The 26524-nt window shown below is 46.6% G+C and overlaps 1 protein-coding gene across 1 annotated transcript in view; it reads right to left on the bottom strand.

Annotated features, from left to right (window-relative positions):
* Window positions 1-4041: 4041 nt before the first annotated feature.
* The window catches only part of chinmo (Chronologically inappropriate morphogenesis), an 81196-nt gene continuing 58713 nt past the window's right edge, over window positions 4042-26524 (bottom strand). The window contains exon 7 of the mRNA XM_025300107.1: window positions 4042-4833. Within this exon, the coding sequence (XP_025155892.1) occupies window positions 4589-4833 (245 nt within the window). The 3' untranslated portion in view covers window positions 4042-4588. The remainder of the gene's footprint in view (window positions 4834-26524) is intronic.

The following is a 26524-nucleotide window of genomic DNA, read 5'->3' on the forward strand; positions in this document are numbered from 1 at the left end:
TCTTCCCTTCCCCGAACCTAAAACTAATCATCCACCTGTCTACCCTTGACCGTTTCCGCGCGCGCATCCACGACTACTCACGCATATGCACGCACGCGCGCACGCACGCACGCACGCATGCACGCACGCATGCACGCACGCACGCTCGCTCGCTCGCTCGCTCGCTCGCTCGCTTACATACTCCTCGCTACGGTTTTACAATTATACGTACGTATTTCGCAATACGCCTGCGTAGTTGACCACAAAGGAAAGAAAACAAAAAGAAAACAAATAAGACAGAGGACAACGGATTCTGTTTGCGGGCAGACCGACGACGTGATAACCGCGACATTCAGTACAAACAAGGTCGAGTGTGCATGCATAAGCATGTGATTGGCTGAAGCATTTTGAGTCACGTCATTCGACACGTTTAAATGTATTAAATGACGTGATGTAATCGGCGACAAGAAAGGCGTAGAGAAAGCTTCAGCAATCACACGCATTATGTGCGTAGAAGCCACTCGAATTTGCAGTGAGGTTACTGGTTTTCTCCAGTCATGCGAATTTCTAAGCAACAACACGTACGAAGCCACCACTATGATAAGTGTACCGTTTCGTTCACACGATCGTTTCCTTTATTTCGAGTAACCAATAAATACTAAATCAATATTGCCTGCAATCGACAGATCAAAATACTACGGTTATCATGCCGAGCTGTTTACACGCTTACATAGACAGACATCGCGCGCGAGGATAATCCCGGAGCCTCTCCGTACCTAGCGAATTCCGCGCAGGATAAAGATAACGACGCGGGAAATGAGCATCGATCAGCTTGAGACTCGATTACTCAGGTCTGCAATACATGATTCTGTGTTCGCTCGCGGAGTGCACACGTATATAGTGCGTGGGCCTGGGCGATTGATCGAGCGGGGAATGAGAGAGAATTCGCTCAGGCAGCTCCGAGATCGATGGTTTTACTCTTACGTTACCCTCTGCGCAATAGGGCAGCAATGGCAGGAGAACTGTTCCGACATTATCCGGACCAAGTAGTAGCAGTAGCAGTAGTAGTAGTAGTAGTAATAGTAGTAGTAGTAGTAGTAGTAGTAGTAGTAGTAGTAGTAGTAGTAGTAGTAGTAGTAGTAGTAGTAGTAGTAGTGGTAGTAGTAATGGTAGTAATAATAGTGGTAGTAATGGTAGTAGTGGTAGTAGTAGTAATAATAGTAGTAACGCTAACGGCTGTACGGAATGTACAGATTTCGTCATATCGTTCGTTAATCGCTATTGTGTTTCCTGTGTATGTGTGTGTGTGTGTGTGTGTGTGTGTGTTGGTATGATTGTGTGCGTATATAAAACGCGATGCATTGCAAAACTATGAGGTAGTACTGTTATACTTTTGGCAGAGTATGCGCGCGTACGCGCGACGAGTGTTCGACACGTGTATATTTGGCATGTTATTATTGATGAACGGTATTCAAGAAAATATACAAAGCGGGGGGCGAAAAAGAAAAAAGGAAATAACTGGAAAAACACTGGAGGGAGAAAAACAAAAAAAACTAAAGAAACGTAAAGTTGTATCTTCTGAGCGTCTAATCGCGTTAACTATATTGATATCCCCCAGCTCGCGTACAATGCTTTTAAATACTAAGTAATTATCTTTCTGTCGCCCCTCTCTCTCTCTCTCTCTCTCTCTCTCTCTCTCTCTCTCTCTCTCTCTCTCTCTCGCTCTCTTTCTCGCTCTATTATCTATTGTCTCTCATTGATAACTTACGGTAGGCGTATCGTTGTGAGAATAACCATTTAAACTTTCTGCAAAGAATAAAAGGAAGAACAAGAATAAACGGAAATACGGAGGAATAATCTGTATAAAGAGTGTAAATACTGTAACAAGTAATATCGTGGGTGCCATCCTGACTAGGAGTATATCTCTCTATATATATATCTATATATAGGTAATGTGTAATAAAATCTATTGCATTGATCACATCTTATACAACCGGGATAGCAACTATTTCGCGCAAACTGCGCTCACTGTTTCTCACGTGATCGATGGCTATACTCTATTATATCGGTACGCGACTATTGCTCCGGACAAAAGTCCGCATTTAAACATTGTAAACAGGTAACAAAGTGGTAGTGATCGTTCGACCGCGGGGCCGCCGCTGCCGCAAGACTTCCATGGCGAATGCGTGTGTGCGTACTTTTGTGTGTGTGTGTGTGTGTGTGTGCGTGTGTGTGTGTGTGTGTGTGTGTGTGTGTGTGTGTGTTGTATGTGGCGACCAAATGACTGACGGACTCCGGTCGCGTCGCTTGTACTCGCACGGTTAGAGAAGATAGAAGATTACATTGAATCGACGTCGACATGAAACGTTGTTAACAAGCAGCGATTATTGACGATTTATTGCTTGTCGACGTCTCGACTCGCGTCCTCCTCGCGCATTCGCCAAGAAGTGTCGACGGCCAGTTGGGCGTACTCCCGCGGCTAATCGCACGACTGTCGTCCGCTCTAGAATCGCAGTAATCTCATAAACGTTCTATAAAATTGTATCTGTACAAAAGGTGAGTGTTGCGAGTGTGTCGTCGGGGTGTCTCGTATCGGCGCGACTTTGGATATGTGTCACCGCGATGATGATCATCGTTAACATCGGTAGAGAGAAGTCGGTCGTTCATTATGTTGCGCGTATGTAAAAAAACGAAAACGAAAGATGTCGGTTCTGTCAACGATTGTGTATCAGTAAAATATGTCTCTGTGTGAGTGTGACTGAATGAAGGCTATCTAGAGTAAGAAGAAGAGAAAGCGTCTGGTTTGGCATTGGACGCATGGTGTAATGTTGTATTGATATTACCCAAGTGTCACATGATTCTAGGCTCAACAGCGATAGCAATAGTAGTAATTGTGGTAGTAGTAGTAGTAATAGTAATAGTAGTAATGGTGGTGGTGGTGATGGTGGTGTTGGTGATGGTGATAGTGGTAGTGGTAGTGGTAGTAGTGGTGGTGATGGTGATGGTGGTAGTGGTGGTGGTGGCGGTGGTGGTGGTGGTGGTGGTGGTGGTGGTGGTGGTGGTGGTGGTGGTGGTAATGGTAGTGGTAGTGATGGTGGTAGTGATACTAGTGGTAGCAATAATAGTAATAATAGTAATAACAATAGTTGTGGTAGTAGTATGATAGTAGTAGTAGTGATAGAGCAGTCGCAGTAGTAATAGTAGTAGTAGTAGTAGTAGTAGTAGTAGTAGTAGTAGTAGTAGTAGTAGTAGTAGTAGTAGTAACGATGATGGTGATGGTAGCGGTGCTGAGGGTGGTGGTAGTGATAGTAATAGTAGCGGTGACAGTGGTGGTAATGGCGGTGTTAGTGGTAGTGGTAGTAATAATAGTAGTAGTAATAGTAGTTGTAGTAGCAATTGTAGTAGCAGTATCGTAATAGTGATAGTGATAGAGCAATAGTAATAGTAATAGTAGTAGTAATGGTAGTAGTGTTGGTGTTGGTGTTAATGTTGGTGGTGGTGGTGATGGTGGTATAGCGTAATAGTACCAGAAACACATACCAGTTAACGGCGTTAACAGTTTCAACGCGACGGCGAGTAAATCGATCTATGGTAATATAATGTTAAACTATCAAAAAGTCAGCCACGACGGCTGTTGGTGCCACGTTAGTTTACCTGAGTTTGCATTGTTCTGTCTCGCAGCACGCCCTTCGTGCATCGCGCGGTACGCGCTCGCGCGCGAACCCGCGACCTCGGATACGTGCGTTCGCAGCAACGACGTCGATCTCACCATCGACAGCACATCTCGTGTGTCGCGCTCGGACACAACCTGCGTGCGTACCCCAAAAAGGCGGGATTACGAGGGGGATTTTGTCCCGAATATAATGAGCCGTCTTCAGAATAGCAGACGGGATGCGTATCGTATATTTCGCACACACGTTTTAGCGAACGCGCACGCTTTCGAAATCTTCGGCTCGTTGCTAGCGAGCGCATTTCCGTTCGACGCCGATCTGCGTTACATGTGATTTTGTTGACGCGCGTACTCGCTTTCCCGTTTTATCTTCATTCGTTATCTCTTTTATACTTTCTCTCTCTCTCTCTCTCTCTCTCTCTCTGTCGCCCGTTAAAAAGCTCTAGTTAATAAACCTTACATGACCGTTGCACTTTCATTGACTAGTTTTGTGGTTCGTAGCGTTGTCTTTTCGCGAGCGTGTGTCCGAGAGGCGCTGCTCTGTGCGCATTGTGCTCCGCGCTCGTTTCTCGCGCCTCTGCGCCTCCTCTATTAATCTAATCCTAGCCATCTCGTCCGTTGATCTTGGCAAACGTCCTCCTTCGTGGCGCGAGACATTCAACATCGACGGGAGCGCACGGAGAGAGCCCTCGTCCTCACGACGAGGGACCGGGACGGCGTTCGCTGACGACGACAAAGGGGAAACGAAGGTACCTACTGCAGCCTCTCCTCTCCTCTCTCGTCTCGTCTCGTCTCGTTCGCACTGTCCGTGGACCGGTGGTCCCGCTGGACAGCTCTCACGGCTGTTCACACACGGGTTTGTCGCTGGTGGCCGGCGGTAGCACGCACCAACCGACGGCCGCGGTGGCGACGAAGACGACAGCGACGCCGAAGACGTTGTTACTGCGGCACAATGTCCGAGAGCGAATGATTGGACTGCTGAAATGCCTTCAGGTTGAAGGCCGTCTTCGCCTCGTCCTTGTGCTCTCGCGCGATGTGCCGTCTTACGGTGTTATTCCTGGTGAAGGTGCGTGTACAATGCGGACAATGCACCCTGATGCCCTGGTGACGTTGTCGTATGTGGGCACGCAAGTTCGTCTCGTAGCCGTACAGTCTTTCGCAGTAGGGGCACTTCATCTTCTGACCTGCGGGAAAATACATAGCGTTTCACAACGGGTTCGTTTGTACGCCGGCGAGACTCGTCGAGCCGACAGGCTCTTGCATTGCAAAGCCGAGTGTGTTATTTGCAAGCGTGCCATTGGCTGAGGCTTCTTTCTTCGCCTTAGCCTCTTATCCTTTTAAATCTCACACCGTTGTTGAATGTGTTTAAACGACATTTGATACGTTACGTATGAAAATAACACACTCGAAATCACAGTCGTGACTGTGTTGGATTGTGACGTCAAAGGTGAGAAACGATGCGTTGATAATGAGCTAAAATGTGCAGTTTGTGAGATCACGATCTTATCTGAGAATTGTGATGAACGCGACATATCATGTCGAAAGGACCCCAAATTTTTTAGAGGTTTGCTATATGATAGTTCTTGTTGTGTAGATCAAAAGTGTCGATGAGCTCGAAGTCTTGTAATGAACAGTTTCCAAATTACAGTGGCTCAAAGTTGAAATTTTCGTACATCATGCAGTATAGTGACGAAAGATATTGACTACGTTTACGCGGCAACGTTAATCCGGTCTTGTAACAATCAACGGTCGGTTGATGATTTTGAAATTTCTAAAAGTCGATAAGTTAACGAAAATTGGAGCACTATTGTAACAATATATTCTTCAGACCAAATCCAAGAGGAAAAAGTCTAATACTAGTTTTTCTTTCGGCGAATAGTTAGCGAGATATCGTAAGTTAAATGTTGAAAAAGTTACCAGGTTTTCCTGAAATATGTCAACAAATTTTAGACAAATAAAACAATGTTTCAGACAAAAGTCGTTAAAATTAATTGACAGAAAAGGATGATATGAGAAAAAACTGGGGCTTCTATAATATAATGATCAATGAATATCTCGAAAGTGGCGCCATCTGTAAACAAACTGGTATAGTTGTTTTGTGTCCCCTTTGAAACCATACAAACTTCTGTCTGAAATATTTTTTGACACCTCGCTTGGTTTTCGAAAAAATTGGTCATTATAAATGCCCCATCCTGTATACACATATACATATACATATATATTTTGCTGTGTGTATCATATTTAGTTACCATGCTCAACTATTAGTTACCATCGGTATTAGCCAATTATTATTTCGTTCGAAGATAGTCGTGTACGTAAAGTGCAGGGGTAACGATAGAGAGTTAAAGAGATCTACAGAGTTATATATTTAATGAGAATTATTTATTTATTATAATAAAAAGAAAAACCTAGTATAGTCATCCAGCATAGAATGCTTCAAAGTCTACAAGAATATATTGTACATATATCTATCTATTATATATGCGTACGCGTTTACACACAAACGCGCGCGCACACACACACACACACATTCGAATGTATATATACGTTATACATGAACATGTTCCCTCACTATACGCGAATGATATGAAAATCCCGAATATGAGCCGCTGTAACTCAGAAACTGCTCATTACTGGACTTCGAATTCATTGATTTTTTATCTACACAACAAGAATTATCATACAGCAAATCCTGAAAAAATTTAGCCGAAAACCATTTCTCACAAGAATTCGAACGGAGGATATCGTATAACACGATTTCACATCGCCGATTCAATTTCCAATCATAGGTGGTTTTAAATTGCATGTGACCCTTTGCATTTGCAAATGCGACCTTTGCACATCGCATTCTAAAGCGCGGGAGCGATTCTACGATGAAAATCTAATCATTTGCGATTCAAGAGAGAGAAATCACAGTATCTTGTCATACATCATAGTATCGCATTCAGCATACCTCCAAAATATTCCGAAAACTAGTCTCTTCTCCTGATAGTCCGACACAGCTATAAAATGATTGTAATGACTGAGGCCTACACTGAGAAAAAATTGTATTAAAATTAAATAAATCTTTGTTCAAATATGACCGTGAATAAATTTATTCGAATTAAGCGACTAATTTCTAAAATGAAATACTGAGGTTCTGAATGTAAACTTTGTTCTTGAATTTTAGAAAAGAATTGTTTAATTTAAGTAAATGTATTCACAGTCGTATTCGAACAAATATTTGTTTAATTTTAATACAATTTTTTCTCAGTATAGGCATGCATATACACAATCGTTTCGTATAACCAAATCTCATATCACGATCATCTTACGGCTGTTTGACACAGTTTTCACGTGAATATTCTCCGAATTATAATAGAACAGGCATCTATTTCCCCTTCTCTCTCTCTCTCTCTCTCTCTCTCTCTCTCTCTCTCTCTCTCTCTCTCTCTCTCTCTCTCTCTCTCCCTCTCCCTCTCTCTCTCCCCCCCTTTCTTTCTCTCTCTCTCTCTCTTTCTCGAACTGTTAGTATGTTTTTGCCTAAAGCGACAAATGTACGAGTGATAAATTAAATAGTCGCTTTTCGACTTGACAAATTAAACTGTAGGTGAATCAAAGCCAAGCGTACGCTCGATCACTCTCTGTATCTCCTGAGGAAATGTAGACTTTATTCACATGACGCAATGCTTCAAATGTCAAACGGTCCGAGAGATCGACGAGCATCTCGGAGATGACGTTAACAAATGAACACGGAGATAAATAATATTTCGAACGGCATTTTTTCGTTTCTTTTATGACCCGATTGAGCGATATCGCTGGTAAATCAGGCGCGATCCGCACATACACGCTGCGGCAGGAGCTTCGTGGGAGGAAGCGTAGATGCAGATTGCGCAACCCACCATCTCCTCTTTTTCTTTCACGCATCACACAGTGTACACATACACGCGCGAGCTGGTTTCTTGTTTGTTGCGCAGCCGCGCGCTTCGCCATTCGGTCCCTCCTCGGCCAGAAGAAAACAAAGTTCGGGCCGGCGAACGGCTCATGATGGAGCATTAGGCCAATGCCTCCAAGATTGTCGGCGCGTGCAAGGTCATCTTCTTGCGCTCCGCGGTCTTTAATACACTTCCCATCCAGCCTGATTAACTCGCGCCCGAAGTGCCATTTACGGCGACCGCGACTCGGCCTCTCCGTCGCCGGCGAGCGCGCGAGGCCGATCGCGCGCGCACGCTTATCGTGAAACTATTTTCGGTGTATGTTTGAAAATATTGCTGCACCAAGAAACGCGATCTTTTTCGTAGTAATCAACAAAACAAACTATAAAAAGATATATATATATATATATGATATATATATATATATATACACAGTGTCCCATTTTAAATCCAGGCAAATATCTCAAAATATATTAAGTAAATAAAAAAATGTTTCAAACAAAAATTATTCCAATTAATTGGTAGAAAAAGATGGTGTAATAAGAAAGTGGGCTTTCCATTTAAGAAAAGTAATGATCAGTGAATATCTCGAAAATGATGCCATCTGTAAACAAATTGATGTAGTTGTTTTATGTCCCCCTTGAGACCAGTACCTTTATCTGAAACATTTTTCCATATCTTTCATATTTTTCGAGATATTTGCCTGGGGGATTTAAAATGAGACATCCTGTATATATATATATATATATATATATATATTCAGGCTCCGAATGTCCCAACCAAACTTTGAGATTTTATAAGTAATTTGATTCTAAATAAAAAGTTTCCTATAAATATGAGTGAAAAATGCTTCTTTAAGAAGTTAGCGCACGAAAACTTCTAAAATCACGTTTGTTCAGCACATTACAATTCTTTCGACCTGGTAGTACATTGCCAAGTCAAACGAATTGTTTTGACTTTGATATTGCCCATGTACAGTTATCCGTCATATTGCGCGATAAAAGTTTATACGAAATAGTACCACGAATACGGATAAATGCAGAGCAAAGCAGTCCCGTTGTAGTAAGAATTAGAACGGAAACGCCCGTATAGTGGCAAAGGAGAACGTCCTGTGAAATTGTTGCGTAATAACGCTAAACCGCACATTGCTTCTACGACAAAAGACATCATAATGAGTCTTGGCTGGGACGTCTTGCAGCATCCGGCGTATTCACCAAATATAGCTCCTATCGATTACCATTTGTTCCGGTCGGTGCAACATGCCTTGTCCGATACGTATTTCGAATCAGTGGATGAAATCCGAAAATGACTTGACGACTTTATCGTGTCCAAAGATACAACATTTCTCCGACATGGGAATTCATCAGCTGCCTGAAAGATGGCTTAAAGTTATAGGAAACAACTTTGGTTGACAAATTTGTTTGACTTTCTTTTAAAATAAACTTTGAATTTTTAGCTGAAAATTTTGGATTATTCATTTATACACCTAATATATTCATTTGCAACAACAGACTATTTCATAGAATATCACAAAGTTGCTCGAGAAATATGCCGTGAGAAGAATTTAGTGCGTAATTGCGGCAATGTTCATTGTACTGTTTACGCGCAAATGCATGCCTCAAAGGCAACGCGCAAAAGTATCTACCCAAATCTTTGAAGCCGCGATATATGGCGCGCTTCCGAAAACTCTGCGTGATGCGGAAGAAAAAGCGCGTCTTGTATGAAAAAAATACTAATGTTAGATTCAAGCGCCGCGCATATAATGGCAGCCTTGAGAGAAGAAACGAAATAATTTTTTGTCCGAGTCATTAGCGTTAGAGAACTAGCTAACGACGCTATACGACCGTGACTCCGTGGTCGGTGCTCATCTCGATGTAGCAAGTTCTCTCATTGTAAGACCGAGGAAGCGCGTACGCGTTCTATCAATGACGTTTTGTCCTTTCCGAACGAAACGCGCGTTAGTTTCTCCGTCCATTAGGCCATTCGTTAGCCCGATAGATATGTGTGTGTGTGTATATGAGGATTCTTCTTTGTTTAATTAAAAAGAAACGGCCTGGCGGCACCGAAAGCGCGCGACCCGACTGCTCGCCGTGACATCATCGCTCTTGAACGATGACGTGATCGCGCGTGCACGCGCCTAATGATAACAATTTTCTAACGTGATTCTATGCTAAATCACAGTCGCGCGCGATGAATTGGCCGAAATCATGTTTGCGTTTTACGAGCGTAATTGAACGGGCCATTCACCGGGTTGCGTGACACACACACACACACACACACACACACGGTGTCATTAGGTGAAATTATATAGATTAATCGGAAACACAGTTCGGGCGGGGCAAGAAAGGGAGAAAAAAGCGCCAGACCGCCCATTCGAGCGCTCCTAAAACGAAAGGATTGCCCGCGTGTTTCAGGTGTCACGGGAGAAACCAGGCGGCCGGGCCCCGAGATCTCGTTCGCTCGTTCGCTCGAGCGAGCGAACGAGCCAGTCGCATGCTACGCCGCCGTAAAAATCGTTACGCGGCCACATGCAACGCATAAATAATCGTGGGCGTGAATGGCGGCGGCCGTTGCGCGCATGTACGGGACGTCCGGCGTAATGATCGCCGGCGAAATAATTTTGTACGAAAGCACCGCCGACGCGCAGATGTCGTTCTCTCTGTTCCTTCAACGCCGAATCGTCGAAGGTCTGTCTCTCTCCCTACGGCTCCTCGTGCTCCGATGTTCCGAATGTCCCTCCGCGACTTGAATAATAAATCGCATATTTATAGTCTATTCTTTCTTGTCGCTCGGCAGACGCGCGACCGCTTATCCCGGGCCGAGCGTCGTTATGATTTATTTTTCTATCACGAGAACTGTGCGTTTTCGCGACGCGTCACTCGGACTCGCGAGAGAGAATCATGCGGTCAGTTCGGCGTGAAATGCGCGTCGAAAATACGAGCGAGCGCGCACGCGCGCGAGAGAGAGAGAGAGAGAGAGAGAGAGAGTTACGCGCCTTACGTGCGGAGTCGCGCGCCCGGCTTCTCGGCGACGACGACGGCGGCGAGTAGCGCCTAAAAATAGAGGGCCGCGGCATCCTAGAAAACGTAAACGGGGCCGCGGGGCACGATCTCGTGCAGCTGACTATGAAATTCACAAAGGACCCGCGCCGGAACAAAGGCGCGTACGCGCGAAGACGCGCGCCGGAAAAGAGCGAGCGAGCGAGCAAGCGAGAGAGAAAGAAAGGAGGGAGGAGGAAAGAAGAGAGAGAGAGAGAGAGAGAGAGAGAGAGAGGAGCAGCCAGCTTCAAAGTAGTAGTAAACGAAGTGAGAGGGAGAGAGGAAACGAGCTAGAAGAGAGAGGTATCCTCATCAGAAGGAGGAAGGGCGGCGGGGACGAAGCCGCGGGGTGGGTACGCCCCTGAGACATGCAGAAACGCAAAACGGCGCGCTGGCCAGGAAGCGGGAGCGACCGCTTCTGGGAAAGGCACCGCGCCATCTGCGCCGCCCAAGAAATCGCCGGCGATCCTCGGGTCTCGTGTTTATCGATGATTGCCCGACATAACTTGCTTGTAACCGCCGAATGTATTAAAGTGCGAGGGAGAACGACGCGAGTGAGCGCGAGCGAATTTCGCGCCGCGCGGATTCCTTCGGCGAGGCTCCACGAAAGAAACCCATCGTCCCTCCGTGGGTGGACACGTGGGTCGCGATGTCAGCGACGTGTACGGCATTTTTCCAGCGAGAGACGTCCGAGTCGGAACCGGCGCGCGTGTGAACCTTCTCGAGAGAGATAGATTTCATCTCCCCTTCTTCCGTGGCTCGCCGCGCGTTATTAAATCCCCGACGAAGGGCCGAAGAACGTCACGCGCGCGCTTTCCGGAAGATAATTAAACGATCCAATCGCTTGCTCTCGCGCCTTGAATTACCGTCACGTTCTCGAGCGAGGCGATCGCGAGGGAAGTCGCGAGTCCGATGGTCTGCAAGCCGAGGAAAAATATGGCAATCTCTCTCGAGGCAGCCTTCGATTCTCGGAGGAATCGTGCGTGTTTGACCGAAGGGCTCGCGAGGAGGGAGAGGGAGAGGAAAGTGAACGAGTGGGAGAGAGGAGGAAAAAGGCACCGGAGGCCCGCGGGAGTGGGCGGGTAAAGATGAGAAAGAGGAGGAGGGGGCAAAATGGAAAGGTTAAGTTACGAAACGCAGCGGCAGTCACCACCGCCACCGCCGCCGCCGCCGCCGCCGCCGCCAAGGTCTTCCCCACCTCTCACCCGCCGGCCGCGACGACCTGACCCTTTTTTCCCTTTTCGGCTGAATGGATCGAACAAACGTGTAACGCGAAGGAACGTGTAACACGGCGGGGATACACGCAGCCCTACCGCAACGCGCGCCGACTTGCTTCGATCGATCGTGCGGCCGCAAGCGCTGCCGGGCTCATATCACCGTTATCAGAAAGGAAGAAAGCGAAAGAGCGAGAATGAGAGAGAGAGAGAGAGAGAGAGGGAGAGAGAGAGCGTCTTCTCGGCTCTCGCGCTCCCGTATCGTACCGGATGCGAGGCTTTCCCGCGGTATCTCTTACGCGCCGATGCGTGTTCGTGGGCGAACTAGGAGAATAGCGACTAGGATCGAGAGAGAGAGAGAGAGAGAGAGAGAGCCGCTTACAGCGTTGTAATTCCGAGCGACTCGAAGAATTTCGGAAATACTAACAACCCTCTCGCGCATGCACGAACTGGAAGGAGCGTACGCTTTCGCCGTTCTTATATTTATATCTGTAAGAAAGAGCAAATTTATGCTGAAGCTTCTCCGCAGGCGGATGAAATTGTTTCCTCCTTCCAAATTCCATCACGCGGAACCGAGTCGAGTCAGCGACGACTCCGAGTTCTGCGGATCGCACAACCCCGCGGTAGGGGGAGCGGGGTTAAATACCGTCGTTCTGTGCCGGCGATGACGCTTCTCGCCGGCGAACGGTGGTAACGCCGGCCGGAGGAAAGGATAGACAGAGAGAGAAAGAGAGAGAGAGAGAGAGAGAGAGAGAGAGAGAGAGAGACGCGCGATGCGTGTGCGTACGCACAAGAGAGCGTGTGTGGCGCAGTGGATCGCCAGGCCTTGACACATTTCGTCCGGTGGCGCCAAATCGGTCGCCGCTCGGGCGAGCGTTCGCTGTAAACGGGAGGAGGAAGAGGAACGAGAAGGCACGGAGGCAGAGTAGGAGACGGAATCTGGGAGGGCCCGGGGGGGGGGAGCAGAAGGAGGGACAAAGGGACGGACTAGTTGGAAGGATAAGAGAGCGCGCGGCGATAAGAGCGAGAAGGACGGCGAAAGCAAAGGCAGCGACGACGCCAGTGGGGCTGAAGAGAGGAGGCCAAAATGAGTGAGATAGGGGACGCAGGGGAGGGCGAAGAGGAAGGGCGAGGTGGAGGAAAATCAATGTCAGGCAGCGTGCGTTGCAACCCGAAATCAAGGGAGCCCAGCAGGTCTCCCCCTGTATGCCTATCCGGCTTGGTACTCGGGTCGATTTTTGCAAGGGACAGCGGAGGCGCACCCACCCCCCTCTCTCTCTCTCTCTCGCTCACACACACACACACACACACACACACACCCTCTCTCTCTCTTTTTAACCCCTCGAAGACCGGGGTGAACCATAACCCGCACAACGGTCCACTTTCCGGGCCTCCCTAAATCGCGATGTCCTTATGCTTGCAGGTACGATACACCTTCCCGCACTTTGTGCACCGGTATCGACACCCTATCCTTTTATCGCCGTTCTATCCTATTCTCCATTCTGTCTCCCTCAGGACCCGAACAACGCCGGGGGAGCAACGTCTGCTTTTCGCGTATATATTATTCGAACGGTATGATTGACTTTGCCGTTCAGCCGCGAGGACGGGAAATTTTACGTTCATTCGCCATTGACCCTTGCGACTTTTCGGCCGATTTTCGTGGTCTTCGAGGCACAATTTTTTCGCGCATGTCGAAGGGCAAATCGGTAAAAGAAATGTGTGAGGCTCCCGCCGCGCCACTACATCGGCTTGACAAGGGTAGACGGTGAAGAAGGACAGTGTGCGGTCGACGAATCGTCTCGGCACTGCCTTCGGTTTTCGCAATGCGTGCCGCGAAAATGACGATACGCCGCTCTCGGATAGAGAGTGAAGTCAAGGTCTGCTTGACCTCGTCAGGGTCATGAAGAGTGGAGTGGTGAACGAGTCGGTGTTGTTGAAACAGAACGTTTTGACCGTGCGCACTTTTAGAGTTGACGAAATCTGACGGGACTTGAAAGTGATTCATAAGAGAGCTTCTATCTCTCTCCCTCTTTCTCTCCTCGTCATTATGGATTGTAATATCCTGCACAGAATACTGTACATTTTGTATTGAATTGTTTGCGTATTTATTATTATACATTTATTTGAGGAATCTTTAATCCAAAATGTATAATAAATAACGTTTCTCTCTCTCTCTCTCTCTCTCTTAAAGAAAAACCGCTCGATTATGCATTCCACAATGCAGCATTGTGGCAGGTAAATGTGCGCCGAGAAAGAGAGAGCGACATATTCGAGGGAAGCGACTTTCAGCTCGACGGAATAAGAATCGAGCTTCGCATGAAGTTCACTCGGCTGGCCAGAAAAATCCATATCTATTGTCGCGCGAATGATTTCGGGAACGACTCTACGTGGAATCGCAGCCTGCGCTGACGTGACCGACCTACGCTGTTATTCCACGAGCTGCCGATTGCGAGTCGAGAGAGTGAGAGATAAAAGCTCTCCTTATATTAATCATAAGGTCCGCTCCACAACGTGCGTAGCAGACCTTTAGCAAGGTTGGGAAAGTTACTTTGCCAAAGTATCTAGTTACGCAGTTACGGTTCTTTTCACTGAAAAAGTAACTAGTTACAGTTACAAGTTGCTGACCTTTAGAAATAACCTGTTATAGTTATCTAGAAAGTAACGAATCGTTGCTTTCCAGTTAGTTTTTTTACTATAATGTTATAATAATGTTCTATTATTTTAAATTCCGTAATTGTATAAATTCCTTCAATTTTATATAAAAGTAGTTTCTTGATTATTATATTCCTCATATTGTATATTGTATTTTTACAAATTAGACTCATCATTAATTTAAATAAGCAATTCATATTTATTATTTAAGACTATTAATAACAATTATAAGAAGGTTAATGAATTTGACGAGGATAATAAATAGTAAAAATACTAAAAATGATCTTAACATCAAAAGTTAGATTTTTCCACTAAAAATATATATTGATATTTTATAAATAAAGACTTACATGTTTTCTTAAATTTGCAGTTTAAGTTCTACTTGCATGAATAATTTTTTTGCCAGCGCAAATTTTGCAGAGAAATGCCTAATTGTTCCCGTTTCCAAATTTTTCCTGTAACTCGAATATTTCTGCGTATACTGGCCATTTTACGATCCTTCTCCGAAGATTGAAATGTTTTATCTATCGCTTGAATTTTTTATATAACAAACTACGCAGGACACTTCACGCTGAACGCAGATTATGTTAACAAATAAGGACTGGCGACGCGCGACGAAAATAGGCGTATAATTTTTTTAAGAGAAATACAGATTGCGTTCGGAGAGGAGACTGTCAGGGCTATTGCGTCATTTTATCCTTGTTTACATGTAATGAATGATAAAGATAGATGACGTGATGGAGCGTTTTCCAAATGCAGCCAGTATATGTAACTGTACGCTTATTGGATATCAAGCATCGCGTTATCGCGCTGGTCTGCCAGAAGTTTAATTTAAGTTTGGAATATATATAAAGTAACTATTAAAGTAACTATTAAATTAGTTACCAATTATCAAACAAATGTAACTAACTTAAGTTACAGTTATATATGGAAAAAACGGAACCAAGTTACAGTTACCAAGAAAAGAAGCAATAACTGTAACTGTAACTTTGTTACAAGTAACGAGTTACTTCCCAACCCTGGCCTTTAGTCTTCGGTTCCAAGTCCAAAAGTGCAACGTAGTTTCCGACAAAAGGCGCTCCCCGCGCTGCCGGAGGTCGCAGTAATGCTCAAGTCGCGACAACCGCGGTTTCTGGCACTAAAGACGAGAGACGTCATAAATGACGTTCCGCTTTCGGACTTTGAGCGAAAGACAGGTCCCACTGCGACCATTGTGGAGCGGACCTTACGGCTAATAAAGCGAAGTTTTATCTTCTAGTCGAACGTAACGGCAGAAACAGAGACATTTCGCCGAATACACCTGTAATCATCCGCCGCCACGCGAACGCGCGAAAGCGTCGCGGCGCGATACGCCGTCCGTGCGTGCGACAAATGCGTGTGCTTGCTCGCTCGCTCGCTCGCTTCCACGAAAGCTCGTCACTTCCTCGACGGGCCGCGGCCGTCCGTTCCGAAAAAGCCGCGCGTCCCCGAACGCGTGGCTGCGTGTCCGCGATGAAAATAGTGCAGACATAATTTTCCAACGCGACGCGCGATTACTTTGTTCCGCGACCGGCGCCGCACGAAAATGTACGTGTGTGTGTGCGTATTTCTATGTATGTGTGTCACGCAGCTTATGCGCGTACATGTAGCTTTACGCCAAATATACACACACAGACACACAGATCCAGAAGCGCACACTCCCTCCGCCTTATCGTTCGCGCAGCACACGAAGTTCGCGCGCGCGCGCGCGCGCACGCGTCACCGAGAGAAATTTAGCAGCACGCACGCTCGCACACAGCCGCGCGTTGCACGCGCGCGGGCGCGAGCGCACACACGCGCGACCGTGCACGCATTCGTTATTGATTGGTACGCAGCCGCGGGAGTAGGCCCGGACGAGAGACGCTCGGCGCCCTGCGCCACATTGTGGGACACAGAGAAGACGGAATTGGGAACCGCGCGAGCATCGCGCGATGTCTCATCTTTACGCTGCGTCGTTCCGCTGCGTCTCGTCGCCTCTCGGACGAATCCCTTTTTCGACGTCGAAGATAACAAGTCTTGTCACGAGCCTCGCGGCCCCGGGTCTCTCCCTCGGAAGAGGCGTATCCCTCCCCCCTCCCCCCGCCTACTCACGACAACGATACGCGCATTTTGCACGTGTGAATTATTCCCACGTCTCCTGCTCTTCCTTCTTTCCTTCTTCGCTTCGCGACACGCGTCGGCGTATATGAAGCGACCGAGAATTTCGTCGGATGAGAGAAACGGCTGGAGAAGCAGCGGAGGAAGCTATTCTGCAATCTTTTGGAAAAGTCATGGACGTTCGCACCGGTGCACGCTCAGAACCTTGCGGCTGAGACCAAGAATAATCTTCTTCAATCCATTCGGACTGAATTTTGCAACAGTCGCAAAGCGACTACTTCCTTTGCCGAACGCAGCCATGCTTCTCGCGAGGCTTTAGAACCGACGCATTTTATTTTCGTGAAACTCGCCTTGACCACGCGTTGGTTCGGTGACCGCAAATTGGACACGAAAAGACCCAATCGATGAGATAATCTCACCGCCGATCTGCGCGTTTCCGATCCCGTTGGAGTCCCACGGCCTCTGCAATTCGCAATAAGCCGATACAAATCCCACACACTCGAGCGCGAATGCTCGCTGAATCGCGATAAGGCAGATGAAGTTGCGTTTGTTTGACAGTCACGCCCAATAACGCGCAGTATCAATATTCCCGCCGACATATTCCCGCGGCGATTAAACGCGCTGCACATTTAACGCGGCGCAATTCAGATAACCGCCGGTGCGACGCGCGAGGGGGGAACAATGATTCGTGCGTAGTATGTGACTCTACATAGAGGAGCCGCGAGCGAGAAGCCGCGTCGTCGTCGTCGTCGTCATCGACGACGACGACGACGACGACGAAATCGCCGGGCGAGTCGCGAGACGGTAGTGGTGCTGCAGTAATTTTGCACCCACGCCCGGCCGCCCGCCCAATTTGGCGACCCGCCCCCACCTTGCCGCACGAAAATATACGCGCCTGGGCGTTGAGCAGCTGGCGCTATCCTGCGTGCGCGTCGCAAAGCATACGCAATGACGCGCGTGCGCGCGCGCTCGCTCGCGCGGTGCGTCGTCGAGCGACACGCACAGAGCGCGTGAGCGCGCGGCGGACTCGTTTCGTCATTGGTCCTTGCGTGTGCAGCGGAACAGAGCCGCGTTAACCCTTTCGCTGTTAGTGGGAAGTATATTTCCTACCTTTTCTCGATTCAATTTTGCGTTGTAAATCATATAAGTTTGAAGAACTAATCGGGGATTTGACTTTTCCAGATAACTAAATAGTTGTTCAACATACTCCAATAGGTTTTTATACCTAATTATTCATTTGTGATTATTTATAACAAATCAAAGTTGGAAAGAAATGCTTTTTTTAGGGAAACATCGATTCCTCGGAGAGTATTGAATGTAGAGGTCTGAAATTTTCACCAAATGTTTCACTGATGTTGTACAAAAACATATATTTTTTTCAATATTTTCTTGCAGGTTAGATTTCTTTTTTTAAACAAATATTTCTACAAAAACGGCCTACGAAATTTGATTGTATGATCGCCATATTGAATCCGCCATTTTGCATTTTGCAAATCTGACTTCAGATTCGTAATCAGCGATTCGCAAAACCCATATGTCATCAATAATAATTGGAATTTTCATTAATTTTGTACATTATGATCGCCATATTGAGTCCGCCATTTTGAATTTTGCAAATCTGACTTCAGATTCGTAATCAGCGACCCGAAAAACCCATACACCATCAATAATAATTGTAATTTTCATTAATTTTGTACATCATGATCGCCATATCAAGTCCGCCATTTTGAATTTTGCAAATCCGACTTTAGATTCGTAATCAGAAAACGTAGGACGATACCAAATATTTTAATGATTTTCTCAAGGGAAGTTAGTTCAGTAAAAGGATTAAAAGAGCGGTTAAACCCCGCGGGACGTCCGCGAATTTCGCGGGCCCCTCCGATCGCTAAAGATCGCGCGCGCGCGCGAGCACGCATGCGCACCGGTGCGCAATTACGATAGCGTGTGCAATTGACGACAAACACGTTTGTTATCTCGCTTAATCTATCTCTCGCCGGTGTTTACGAAACGTAACTTCCTATACACGGCCGAGTTTCACACACGTGCCGATGAGACGCGTCATTTTTGTCGAGCGACGGCCAACGCGGGCCGCTGGCACTCGCGCGTTTATAATTACTCCGACTGTATGTCGGAGTAAGATCGGAGTAAGTCTTGTATTGTATTGCGGAATTTCTCTCGAGACGCACGCAAGAGAAGACACGCGCGATCAATTCCAGGTTGCACTCGAGTACGGCGAATCGCGGATGATTCTCTCCAGGTAACTGGAATTGAGGATTTTCGGTAACTCCACGTTGCTTCAGAGAAAACGATCAACGATCAACGATGAACGATCGAAGTAATGAATAATCGCGACTACCGCAAAGGGACGATCGTTAGAGCGAGAATTGAAACAAGGACGAGCACTCGCTCACTTTCAGGTAGAGATGGGCGATGTTTTGAAACATTGAAATGACATAGATTATTTTCTAAAGATTATTTTCTAAAAAAAGAAAAAAATAGATTTACCGATTAATCGATTAAACTTGCAAAGTAAACATTGTGAACATTTAAATTGCTTAGCACCAGATTAAACATTACTAGGGATGCGTTCGGAAACATCACTCGGATGCTCTCTTTGCTTGCATGTTGAATGCGTTCTTAAGTTCGCAATGGATGCAGCCGACGTTATTCAATTCTTATTTTTCACTGAATGTTAAATGCAAGGATGGAATGACGCCCGCAGTATTCTCAGTATTACTAGAAATCCTCTTAAAGGATTTTGCACACTGGACGCGACTGGCGACGTGCTACGAGCGATATCTAATGAGAGTTCTGTTTTAAGAAGAAAGTGCTTTCGTTTCTTCTTTAAAACAGAACTCTTAATGGATATTGCTTATTATTCGTCGCTAATCGCGTCAGCGTGCGAAGCCTTCAACTCGGCATCTCATTTGATGTATTTTCCATGTGATACGAGAACTAATTTGGAGAAGATAAGTGCTCTCATTGGGCCATTCGGTAACGTTCCGAAACTTATCGACAAAAACCGGACAACCCTATTGTCCATGACCGCACACAATAGATGTAGTAAACTTTAAACCTTAAGAAATTAACCGATCCCAACCTACTTTTGCAAGAATAATTGACTGTGCTTGGCCAATTTCTTAAAGCTTACTATACTTATTGTAGACCCGGATTTCACGTTCATGAATTTCGTTCACCAAGTCATCGTTCTGAAGAACGATACTACAAAAATCCTCTATTTGAGAGAAATAAAAATCGGTTACCGGATGTTGAGAAAAAAATCATCAAACATCGATTGAGTAAAAAGAAAATCATCGGGAAACATCGAGCAATTGAAAACAAACTATCGGTTCTTTCGATTAATCGATGAAAATCGCCCATCGCTGCTTTCAGGCATACGCAACGTCATACGTCGCTCTTGCGTGCTCTACGCGCACACGTGTGATCTGACCCAATCTGAACGCTCTCTATCTTTGTCTCTCTCCCTCTCTCTTCCTCACTATTCCTCTCGTATCGGAGAACCACATAGGTACGTTTCTTCTCACGCACGATGCATGCGACGATAAGAGTAAAAAGAGAGAAAAAAGCGCGCGCGCGCGTACGCTCGCAATCGGGCGGCGTTTGTCCTTTGTGTGGGGAAAAGCAGGGCCGGGGCAAGGGCGCGGCGAGGGGTGAAGGATTTCCAGCGAAGATAGGGTTACGCACATTGTGCGTGGGCGGAGGGCAACAGCAGTGCGCGCAGCGCGGCGCTCCCGTTGTTTTATTCGGACTTGTCGGTTGCGAGGAGTATGGTAATAAAACCTCCCGCGCGGGGGAGGGGGGGAAGGGGCTAGAGAGGAGATCGAAGGGCCGGCCGGTCTGGCTATTTTGTCCCTGCGCGAAGGAAGCGCGTCGAAAAAGTGCGTCGTCCGCGGATAAAAAAAGAATCCGGCCCCGAGGGAGCGCGCTCGCGCGCGATGAAAATGAATGAAAAATTCACGGCCGCGAGTACACCGTCGTTCAAACGCGCTCGGCTGTTCTCTAAAACGAGAGAGGAAGAGAAAGAATGGAGGGGAGGGGGTGGAGAGAGAGAGAGACAAGCGTATCCATTTCTGGATAGACTGTTGGTCGCTCGAAGAGACGACGAGGATTCGACGAATCCACGTGGCTGTGACACATTCTGACAGTTTTGTGTCAAATTCTCACTGCCGCTGTTTGCGTCGATAAGAAGAGCGTCCGCTCGTGAGTTGCGCGTAATAGAGGCGACGCGGTTTACAGTCCGTTGCGAGCCGAGCGCTCTGCGTTCGGAACGTTAAACGCTCGATTTGCATTAAACCTCACTTATATCGGCCACATTTTCTTACGTCAGACTGAATCGTCCTGCTTTTCTGTCAATTGCGTGTTTCAGTTCTGTGTTAATTAATTAACACACACGCGCGGATGGACTCTCGATAATCAACAGTCATTGTATCCGCAGAAACGGACACGCCTGGTCGAGAATTTTTACCAACTCTCCATCCGTGAAAAATGATGAAACACAAGCCGGGCACACCCGGTATACACACGACGCGACGAGCTTGCCCTTTGTGCGCTCGGGCTCGCACAGTTCCCTCGCGAGTTCCCGACGTCGGCGAACCCGAGTCGCGCGTCGCCGCGGCGAAATCGAAGAATGAGAGACGGCCGGCTGCAATTACGTCTCATTATCGTAATTAACAGCCTCGCTTGTTCTCTCTCTCTCTCTCTCTCTCTCTCTCTCTCTCTCTCTCTCTCTCTCTCTCTCTCTTATTACACACGCTGCCGGCGCGCTCGTTCTGAGACGGCGACTCCTTCGTCAGTCAGCCGTGCGATGAATAATCGAGCAATTTCTCAAGCTCCGTGAAGGTGATGCCGTGCGATGACGCCGTTAATTACACGCGTTGGCCCGCGTTGGATCGTTATTAAGCGCGGACACGTGCGACCGAGTGACGAGCGGTGAAGCCGGCATTCACCGCGGACGAGCGAGTTGCTCTCCCGCGCGCTGCGTATTTTCTCCTCGTAGGCGGCAAATTGCAGCGCGCGCGCGGGAACATTGATTCGTTGCCTCGGTCCAAATTGTACGGCGCGCTTTCGTCTCCTCTCGCGGCTTCTCCAGGTCGCCGTATCGCGCAGGCACTGCGATTTTCTCTTCTTCAACCGTGACGCGATTACATGCAATCGGAACTCGATGGCAAAGTCGTCGCGCGGCCTTTAAAAATCGCGATTCGCAGTGACGCTGAGAATCACGCCTGCGAACGTGCAGGTAAGAATAACGGATGACTCAAAGTCGACTCAGCGATATAAAATCGCGGCCGGTTGAAAGGCGCAATTTGCGATATGAAATCGCATGCGATACGAAATTGCCGATGCGACATATCGATGCGCATTCGTCCGCGACTTTCGCGAAAGATCGCATCGCCATGCACAATTCCACACAGATCGCGCTTGGTATCTCGAGATACTCGAGGCAGGCGAGGCAGGTTCTCTCGCGAGCACTCCAAAAGAATATTCTATTTGCACACTGAGAAAAAATTGTATTAAAATTAAACAAATATTTGTTCGAATACGACTGTGAATATATTTACTTAAATTAAGCAATTATTTTCTACAATTCAAGAAAAAAGTCTACATTCAGAGAACCTCTGTATTTCATTTTAGAAATTAGTCGCTTAATTTGAATAAATGTATTCACAGTCGTATTCGAACAAATATTTGTTTAATTTTAATACAATTTTTTCTCAGTGTTTTTACAGTGTTTTTTCCCACAGCCTTATATTCTAAGCAAAGCCTTTTGCAGAAAGAGGATATCTCTTTCGATAAAGCGATTAAAGCGAACCATTCATTTGTAAAATGTATTAGATATTGTTCTAACTGTTTTCCTCTTATTTCAAGAGAATTTCCTCGTGTATCAATTAATTTTCCTCTTACGTACGAAGAGAAATATGTTGATTTGCATGTCGGCTTCTTTTGTTCAGTCATGCCTTACCTCCAGACACGAACGAAAAAAATAATCAATATGCTCATGGGTCGAAATATTTGGAACGCTTTTTAAAAAAGGTGTGCGTGTTGTTGTAACATATAACGAAGATAATTTACCCATATTTGATCAAGTGCAGTTTACAATCTATTACAAGAAGTTGAATAATATATTCTTTCAACTATGTTTCATACAATTGGTTATGATGAACAGTTTTGTAGCTACGAAGTCCATAACAAACCTGATTGGAAATTTATTTGTCACGATGATCTGATTTCATTCGTGCTTACTTATTGTAGAACTGGAGTCAGAGGTACATCTATATGTATATTACTTTTCGCTATACATTATAATTTTTTTCAAATTAATTGGTATAACCAGTAAGAGAATAAAGTACGATACGAATAAATAATAATGCCTCTTCAAAAGAGATTAAATAATCTGTGTATAAAAGGAGATTTGTATCAATTAAAATTTGTATCATTAAAATCAATAAGATTTGCATTATACACAAAACATATAATCCCTCTAACTTCAAGAATAATTTGTTTATAATATATTCCTCTTAATCTTAGAAGAATCCTCTTAAGGCCATGTATAAGAATAAAATCCTCGAAAACTTGGATGATTCCGCTTGTTGTGAAATTACTTTGTTGGGTGAGTGTCCCAAGGGCCGTCCCGCGATTGTTCGCGGAGGACCTCCGCGAACCGGCCACTCGGAGAGATCGTCGTCTCGCTCTGCTCCGCCGATCATTTTCTGCATTCGATCGTGTCCAACTCGCGCAGGTGAGACACCGTCGCCGTCGTCGTCGTCGACTGCGAATCTATCGCGCACATACATAAATAACCGCCGGCTGCGGCGCGTCGTTCATCAAGGATCCCGCGTCCACCAGCACGCACGACACGCCAGCCGCCGACGACGACGGTCATTATTCCGCTCAATAATGCATATCCATATGCTCATGCGCGAGCGCACCCGCCGCGGTTACAACAAGCGCTCTACGTCGTCGTCGTCGTCGTCGTCGTCGTCGTCGCGCGCTTCACGAAAGCCGGGCGAGAGCGCGTGTGCTCCTTTTTTGTTTTCCGATTGCGTCCCATGCTTCATTTATCAGCTCGCTCGTACGAGCGGCTGCTCCGATGGCCTTATCATGAATTATTTCGTGACCCAAATTCGGCATTGTATAAGCCGCGAACTCTCCTTCTCGCTCGCTCTTTCTTCCTCTCCCTATTTATCTCTCTATCTCCCTTCGCTTTTCTTCCTCTTTCTCCCCTCCCTCCCCTTTCTCTCTCTCTCTCTCTCTCTCTCTCTCTCGCTCACCCCTCTATCGTATCCGGCGGTCTAACGGTTAACAGCACACTGTGCGCACGTATGCGCGTGGCTGTGTGAGTACGCGCGCGTGACGAAACAATACGTGCAGTCGACGAGTTTTCGTGCTCGCTTGGCCCACGAAAACACGAAGCGCTCGTGCGCCATGCGTGTGTGGGCGACATCAAGATTGGGCGTTATCACGGGCCAACCAGATGATCGTATCTCGCTCACCCCTCACCGCCCTCCTCGCTCTCCTCGTCAACCTCCTCCTCCCCCTCCTGCTCCTCCCTCTTCCTCCTTTCCGTGTGTCGACCTACTGAGAACGTACGTGCAATCGTTGCAATCGTTATGACATCAAAGATAAGCGGCTCGTTTTCGCGTGGCATAACGCCCGCTCCGATTTCCTGATTAGCTTCACGATAGCCGCTGATGGCCGTGACGCATTTTTATTCGCGATACGCGTACACGTATTTTTTCTTTTCCATTCTTTTTAACAACGCCGCGCTCGATGAGTCAGCGTGGTCGCGATATTTTCGCGTGCTGCGAGTCGAGCGCTCAAATGTCACGCTCTGAACGGTTTGAGCGCTTTTTCTCTTTTGGATGCAGCGAGAGAAGTGTGCAGTTTCACGAAGCGAGTGCTCCACACCGGCTGGGTGGAACCGAATCCACCTGGCTGCGTGGAAATAAATGTATTTCAGTTCGTTGTGAGATTTTGGATTTTTCAAGAAAGTTGAGAAATTTTTCTCTCGGAACGCAGTTCGCGACGCGGTAAATGCTCAATGAGGACAATCGATTTTTGGGATACTTTCGGATTCGACGATTTCTCTCGTCAGACATTTGGTTGCGTTCTAAACTGTATCCGAAAGAATGGATCTCAAGCAGTTTGAGATGCTCGGCGCATCCAGAGCAGCTGTCAAAGCAGCTTCAACACTTTTTGCTGTACCGATTCAGCATGCAAGACAAATGTCCGAGAGAATCTACCTTGCCTTGAAATTGTTCAGGAAAGAATTCTCCTATCGAGCCATCGGACGCGGATTCCGAGCTGCATTCGCAGCAAAAAGAAAGCGTTTCAGGACTCTGTGCGTATCCCGAGTTTTAAGATAATTTGAACGCCTCTCTCAGTTCAGAACGCAACAAACGTCGAGACAAGAAAACTTGACTTCGACTTGGACGACTTTTTTTTTTTAAATGGAGGTGAGAAGATTACCTGCAATTCTACCGAGCGATATTTTCGATATCAGGAATTCTAACCAAATCCTTAAATTGACAAAGTATAAAATATTGATACATTTGCAGAAGATGATTTTTTCTACTCCCGTCAACGCGCAAATCATTATAATTGCTGCAAACTATGGTATTGGTTTTCTTCCAATGTCTTCTTACACTTGCGATATTTAAATCCGAAGAAATCAATAGCTTATGCATTAAATCTTCATTCGTTGCTACTCGGGAAATTTTCCGCGTATTGAACTGTCTGAATCTTCGACAATTTCCTTGTTTCTTGCTTCTGCAACTTGCAGCTTGCTCTGCAGGTATGGAGTTTACGAGTTGAGTAGTAAAAGATTTACAATCCATGGATTCATAGTTTGGCAATTATAACGGTTTGCGCGTTGACAGAAGTAGAAGAAATCATTTTCTGAAAATATATCAATATTTCATACTTTGTCTATTAAGGATTCAGTTAGGATTTCTGATATCGAAAATATCGCTCGGTAGAATTGTAGGTAAAAATTCTCACCTTCATTTAACATCGTCCCAATCGATGGAGAATTGAACGCTGTAGGCCTTTTCGAACATCAATTTCCTGTATATCACGAAACTGTGCGTCGGCTGCGTTCCGAGCTGCATCCACGACAAAGCGAGACAAACAATTGGAGCTTTGCTGAGTCCTGGGACTCAGCAAAGTTGCGGACTGTGTATCAACCACCTCGCGATAAATTGCCGAATTTTCAGACGCACACTGCGCCCCTCGATCATAATCAAGCAGCCGGATCTGGCAGAGGATTACCGGTCGATACACGAAAGTCGTATGCCGGCCTCGGTAACTATACGATAGTGCGCGCGCGAGCGCGGCAACGCGATACGGCTTATTTGTCGAATAAACGGCTCGGCGCTGCGAAGGGCAGATAATAATTTCGTGCAATCTACCGGAGTAATCGAAGAATTTTAGGTCGAGCGGGGGGGACAGCGGGGCGGCCGGCCTTTAATTCGGGTTACTGCGATTCCGCCGCATATACCACCGCCCCTCGGCCGATCAATACGAGCCGCGGGGATGTTTATCATGTCGTCTTCCTTCCGCTCGTTCTCCTGTCAAACGCCGGATATTCGCTGTGTACTCGCAGTGTCAATTATGACCGTGCGCGCGCGCGCGCATGTCTGTGTCTGTGTGCGTGTGTGATCGCCGCACGTGACGATATTTTTCTACGAACGCGTAAACCACTCTCGCGCGGAGTGTGCCGTGCAAATTCTCAGCGTGCTCGCGGAGGATCATCACAGGGAGAGGGCAAGGGGAGGAATGTTGAATTTACGATTCACACGTTTCGTACCGTGTCGCTGTAACGCCGTATTTATCGTCGTCAGGCTTCTAACGCGTTTTCGGAGAGAGAAGATCGCGACTTGGCTCGAAAGGAAGTCAAGCGCCGGACGATTTTCGTTTTCCGTG

The sequence above is a fragment of the Harpegnathos saltator genome, unplaced genomic scaffold (assembly GCF_003227715.2).
Source record: "Harpegnathos saltator strain DR-91 unplaced genomic scaffold, Hsal_v8.6 scaffold33, whole genome shotgun sequence".
NCBI lineage: Eukaryota > Metazoa > Arthropoda > Insecta > Hymenoptera > Formicidae > Harpegnathos > Harpegnathos saltator.